The following is a 6,610-nucleotide window of genomic DNA, read 5'->3' as shown; positions in this document are numbered from 1 at the left end:
CTGAATGTTTACTGAAAGCAGTGGATGTAAACTAGGAAATAGAAATTTTAAGGTAGAAAAAATAGGAAAATGGTTAAAATAAGATACCTCACATGTTTGGGTTGACTTCTCTGTAGATGGCCATCTTGCTGCTGATTTTTCCTTCACTACTTCTTCTTCTTGTAGTAGGGATAGGCGGGAAATTTAAATGTTTAAATGAAACCTGAATGAGGGTGGTCATGGTTGGTGATGTTGCAACAGGAATGAAAAAGGATAAATTAAAATGTCTCTGGGATTTCAGAAATTAAATTAAATTAAATTAAGTCTGGCTCTAACATTTCCGCCCACCAAAAAGGGCTAGTCCTTTTTCACAAATTAAAACTTAAAATTGTCCAAAATATAAAAACGCAGTTAAGTAATAGTTCAAAATCGAAAATTAAAGATGTTTGTTTCTTCTAAAAACACAAAATAAAATATCTTCTCAATCTTCTTGAACAACATAAGTTATTCTAGCGGTAGAGGACACAGTTGAACCACTGGCCTCTGAAGCTGTCCGGTTGGAGTTTTGAGGGAGACGACCCGGACGATGCCGTCTTTACCAGGATGCGTTGCAATGACTCGAGCAGCGGTCCATTTCAAAGGAGGTAAATTTTTGTCTTTAATTAAGACGAGATCGTCAATCTTCAGGTTAGGTTGTTTTAGATTCCACTTGTACCTCTGCTGAAGTTGGTGCAAGTATTCTCGACTCCAGGTATTCCAAAATGATTTTTGGGCTTGTTGGATCAATTGCCATCTGGATAGCCGATTAGAAGGAGTGGTGGAGAAGTCTGCCTGTGGTAGAGCAACTAGCGGCTCGCCTATAAGAAAGTGGCCTGGAGTGAGGATTTGAAATTCATTTGGATCTGGTGAGAGACTGCATAGTGGCCTTGAGTTAAGAATCGCTTCGATTTTGGTTAGAAGTGTTGAAAACTCTTCGAAAGTATAAATTTGATTTCCAATAACCCTCTTAAGATGGTGCTTGGTGGATTTGATTCCGCTTTCCCATAAGCCACCAAAGTGAGGGGCTGCGGGTGGATTAAAGTGCCAACTAATGCCAAGGTTAGCAACCTTTGACTGAATCACGTCAGATGAGGGAGGCTTGTAGAGTAAGTTACAAAGATCTTGAAGTTCCCTGTCGGCTCCAACGAAGTTTGTTCCTTGGTCCGAGTAGATGTTCGCACAGAGACCTCTACGTGACACAAATCTATCTAGACATGCCAAAAAGGCTTCAGTGGAGAGTGATGATACCAGCTCAAGGTGAATAGCTTTCGTGCTGAAGCAGACAAACAAACAGACGTAACTCTTTAATATTTGAGGTTTGCGTAGCCTATCCGTTTTTGTCATGAATGGCCCACCAAAGTCCACGCCTACATTAAGAAAAGGCCGTATTGGTTTGAGTCGTGATTCCGGCAAATTGCCCATGTACGGATGAGGTGAATTAGCCTTAAACTTAGTACAAACAAGGCACTTAGATATGCGATGCCTGATTACATGTCGGGCAGAAATTATCCAAAACTGTCTGGAGAGAAGTGACTGGAGAGTCCTTGGACCAATATGCAGATACTTTACATGAAAGTAATCAATGAGGAGATGCGTCAAAGGTGAGTTTTTCGGAAGCAGCATGGGATGTTTGGCATCATAGCCTAGCTGAGCATTCTTCAAACGACCACCTACTCTTAGAATTCCATTAGAATCAAGAAATGGATCTAGCCGCTGAAACATAGGACTAGTTTGTTGTGAATAAATCTTCTTGATTTGATCTTGAAAGTGATGAGACTGCGTGGTTTTCACTAGTGAATTAAGAGAGGCTGTGCGTTCTGCCGCTGAAAGATAGGTTAGGAAAGTTTTTTCTTTACTCTTCTGACAATTATTTATAAATCGTAAAACCCATCCAAAGCATGACTGTAGCTTTCTAAAATCAGAGCTATTTTCAATCAATTCAATAATATGATTTGTAGGTTGTTTAGCAGCGACTAATACAGATGACGTATTAGGTCGAAACTCGAGTAAAGACTCTTCTGAAGATAATGCAGGTAACGGTTGAGTAGGCCATGAAGATTGGTCTTCTTGTAGCCAGTCCGGTCCTTGCCACCATAAGGAAGTGTCCAAAATCTCATTAGGAAGCAGTCCTCTTGAAGCGTAGTCCGCAGGATTTGAAGATGTTGGAGTATGTCGCCACTTCGCAGGTACGATGAGAGACTGAATTTCTGCTACACGATTAGCTACAAATGTCTTTAACTGATGTGGAGGAGAGCGAATCCAATGAAGAACTACAACTGAATCAGTCCAGGCAAACGCAGGAATTATTCCAAGTTTAGAGTTGAATATGTCGTGACAGTAGATCATAGTTTTGATTAATAAAGCTGCACCGCACAGTTCTAAGCGGGGAATTGATAATTTCTTTAAAGGCGCAACCTTAGATTTAGCCATTATCAAGTTTGAATGAACTAGGCCATTATTGTCAACGATGCGAAGGTAGACGGCACAGCCGTAGCCTACTTCTGAGGCATCACAGAATCCGTGGAGTTGAGCTTCGTTATTTCCTGGCGACAGAACTGGTCGGGGAATATTGAGTCGGCTGAGCTGTGGGAGGTTTTCAAAGTACTTGACAGATTGATTAATAATATCAGTTGGAAGGGTCTGGTCCCAATCTAGGCCTAATGTCCAAATCTTCTGAATTAAACATTTAGCCCATAATACCACAGGAGTGATTAGACCAAGAGGATCATAAACTTTTGATACTTGAGATAGCAGACTTCGCTTTGTTGTGGGTAACTGTTCTACATGTACCTCGTAGGAAAACACATCAGAAATAGGATTCCATTTTAGGCCTAACACCTTTATAGAGGGGTTTTCCAACTTGTCATCACGAAAAATCAGTTCCTGGTGATGGGATGGAACATCCTGCAAAAGTTCCTGAGAGTTACTGGACCATTTCCGCAATTGGAACCCGCCTGATTCTAAAAGGCTAATAAGTTCAGTTTTAACCTTTTTTGTTTTCTCTAGGGAATCCCCTCCAGTGAGAATATCATCTACGAACGTGGAGTTCAGGACGACATCACTTGCCAATGGGTATTGTTCAGAACGTTCAGAGGCAAGCTGACGTAGCGTGCGTAGCGCTAAAAAAGGACTACTACAGACTCCATAACTTACAGTGTTGAGAAGATAGGTCGAGATTTCGTTTTCAGGATTATCTCGCCATAAGATTGCTTGATAGGTTCTGTGCTCTGGATTTACAAGGATTTGACGATACATTTTTTCGATGTCTGTAGTGAAGACATAAGAATGAAGACGGAATAAAGACAAGATTTTACAAATATCAGTTTGTAGCTTGGGGCCTATTAGTAATTCATCATTTAGTGATTTGCCCGATGTAGTCGGAGCTGATGCGTTAAATACAACACGCAACTTAGAGGCAGATGCATTTTTCTTGAAGATGCCATGGTGCGGGATGTAGTAGGCCTCTTTCATAGGATTTGTAACTTTAGTCATATGGCCTAGAGTTTCATACTCTGTTATAAATGCAGAATAGGCTGACTGAAATTCAGGGTTTCGCTTGAATTTCCCTTCTAAGGACAACAAGCAGTTTTTTGCTCGGTTATAAGAGTTGCCAAAGTCTGGTGAATCATTTTTGAATGGCAGATTGACAATGAAACGACCAGATGAGTCTCGTTCAGTTGTTGAAGTAAATATAGATTCACAATGATCATCCTCAGGACTAACCAGACACTTAGTCATTGGGGGTTCTTCTACTTCCCAGAACCTTTTTAAATTGAATTCCAGTGATTCATGATCTAAGAGTGCTAAGTTAGCAGAGACAGTTTGAAACTGGGAAACTGGGACAGAAGTTTCTCCAATAAGTAACCATCCGAAAATGGTATGGAATGCTGTTGGGATTCCGTGAGGAGAATCAAGCCGCCCACCATCAAAGAGTTGTGGGAATAGATCTGCACCTATAAGGAAGTCAATCTTGCTTGGTAGATAAAATTCAGGATCTGCCAAGTCCCAGCCCTGGTAAAACAATCTTACTTTCTCATGAAGTGTGGTTGAAGGACGTTGAGAAGTAATACGATTTAATACTATAGCATTAGCTTCAAGAATGGGGGTGTCTTGGTGTGAAGGCTTCAGAACACATAAAACTATGCCTTTGTTACTCAATACTGAAGTTTCAGATAGGCCTAAAATAGGTTGAATGTGCCGGCGTCGCGGCAGTCCAAGTCGCTGTGCACATGCCTCAGTGATGAATGAACTTTGGCTTCCTGCGTCAACAAGAGCTCTGGCCGATTGAAAATTGCCTGTGGATTCCTGAAGGCGAATAACTGCAGTACCTAAAAGAACTGTTGTAGATTCAAAGCAATCCTTTTTGGAATTAGAAGCGATATTAGGCCTAGTACATGTTAGCGCGGAAGTAGGCTGTGGCAGAGATGACATTTCCTTAATATCTTCATTACGATCAGATGATGGAGTGTTGTTAGGCTTTGCAGCTGAAGGATTGTTTTCACCTGGATTAACATGAAGTGTAGTGTGGTGATGCCGTTTACACTTAAAGCATGTACGATTGGATCTGCATTTACTTAACATATGAGAATCAGTAAGATAGTTAAAGCAAGCTTCTTTAGATTTAATAAACTCCCATCGTTTGGTCGGAGACAACTGCAAATAAGATGGACAAGAATATACTTTGTGTTCTTTATTACAATATAGGCAGCTTGATGAAAGCTTGTCTTGATTGTTCGTACTGACATGAAACGATCGTTTGCCTGAAACAACAGTAGCTGGTGATTTGACAGTGTACGGTTTTGAAGTTGATTTGGGTAGGCCAAACTTGGAATTAGAGCGGGAATCCCCAGCGGCTTCCAAGGATTTGCAATGATCTTTCAGAAAATCAATAAAATCAGTGAATGAAGGGTACTCTTTGTTGGAATGTTTTCTTTCAAACAGTTGTCTAGTATGTTTGTCAAGGCTTTTTAAAGCAATGTGCAATATGATAAACTCTCCCATATTCCCAGGTATTTGCATGTTTTTTAAGGCTAAAGTATTTTCATTGAGTGTGTCAAGTAAGTTGCGCAAAGGTTTCAGAGACTCAAAATGAATTGGGCTTATGCTTAGAATTTCCTCGATGTAATGTGAGGCTAGTAACCTTTTGTTGTCATACCTTTCATTAAGCTGATCCCAAACTAGAGCATAGTTGGTTGAACACAACGGCAAACTTTTGATTAACATATTAGGCTCTCCTTTGGTACTATTAAGTAGAAAGTGGAATTTTTCTATGTCTGATAGGCTACTGTTGTTATGGACTAGAGCTAGATATATGTCTTTAAAATGTGGCCATTCTTTTAAAGTGCCATCAAAGCTAGGCAGATTTATTTTTGGGAGCTTAGCTGTTGCAGAACCAAGAGGTTTGGCTTCATTTGCAGAATTTTCATTGGTTGCTGAGGTGGAAAACAATTTTTCTTTCACCGATAAAATGTAGAAATATTTATGATCTGTGGCTTTATTAAGTTCCATCAAGGTTGGCAACTCACTAGTTTCTTTCAGTTGGACATAAGATTTAGCTATGTCGGTTTGGTAACGTTCGAAGCTGTCATGATGAGCCTGTAGCCTTTCACAGCGAACTTTAAATTCTGACATGTCATCTGGTTCTGCATTGATTGTAAGAGCATTAGCTTTAGAATAAAGGTATTCAATCTTTTGGACAATATTGTCCCTTTTATATTTAAGCACTTCAATGTCCTTCTTTACTTTGACATCAGACATGGTTAGAGTGAACCTAGGCTAACTGTGTAGGTACAAAATATATCAATGAAATATACAATTATTCCAATAAAATCAATAATATTTCCACAATGACAGTTTTGGCTTTAGATTGTTTAGCCAAATAGCAAATTGATTGTATTAGGCTAAGTTATTGAGTTTATTAGGTGAACAGGCCTAGACCTTATTTTTGTTTGATCACTTGTTGGAATAGATAATAAGTCACAAATAGCAATAAATCAATGGTGTTCACTTATTGTTAAGTGAAAAGCTTCATTTTTAATTATTTTATTAACAAGAGGAATGAAAAAGGCATAAAAACCTGGTGCAGGGATAAAAAGATAGTTTTAATCCCAGAATGAGGGATTTATCCCGGAACGAGGGATTTATCCCGCCGTAGGGAAATGTTGGTGATTCCTATCCCATAAATGAGGGATTTATCCCTCCAGCCTGTAGCAGGAAAATGTTTGCTTGGAAAATCGGTTTGATTTGATAAATACAAATTAACACTTCTTTAAATCTTGATAAAAGTCCATAAAATGCTTTAAAAACCTGATTGAACTCAATCTTGATGTTAAATAAATGTTCAGAAGCTTTATTTGCAATAATAACCTAGAACACTAGCCAGACTTAACATGAAAGGATAGGAACATGTTGATAGAATAGGAGCATGTTGAAAATTGATAATTATTAGAAAAATATGATAGGATTTTTGAAAATTAATTGATCAGGTTCGAAGGACCAATGAAAGCAGTGGATGTAAACTAGGAAATAGAAATTTTAAGGTAGAAAAAATAGGAAAATGGTTAAAATAAGATACCTCACATGTTTGGGTTGA

General features: G+C 39.0%; 1 protein-coding gene across 1 annotated transcript; it reads right to left on the bottom strand.

Annotated features, from left to right (window-relative positions):
• Positions 1-483: 483 nt before the first annotated feature.
• LOC128995865 (uncharacterized) lies at positions 484-5,775 on the bottom strand. The gene is made up of 2 exons (XM_054420893.1): positions 5,544-5,775; positions 484-4,520 (listed from the first exon to the last, which is right to left on the bottom strand). Exons 1-2 carry the CDS (start codon positions 5,773-5,775, stop codon positions 484-486), a joined length of 4,269 nt encoding a protein of 1,422 aa, XP_054276868.1.
• Between the last annotated feature and the right edge of the window lie 835 nt (positions 5,776-6,610).

This window comes from Macrosteles quadrilineatus, unplaced genomic scaffold (genome assembly GCF_028750875.1).
Source record: "Macrosteles quadrilineatus isolate MER2022 unplaced genomic scaffold, UCM_ALF_1.0 Scaffold_1__1_contigs__length_201487025, whole genome shotgun sequence".
Lineage (NCBI taxonomy): Eukaryota > Metazoa > Arthropoda > Insecta > Hemiptera > Cicadellidae > Macrosteles > Macrosteles quadrilineatus.
Note: the sequence above shows the minus strand (reverse complement) of the source record. Positions and strands in the feature narration are given on the sequence as shown.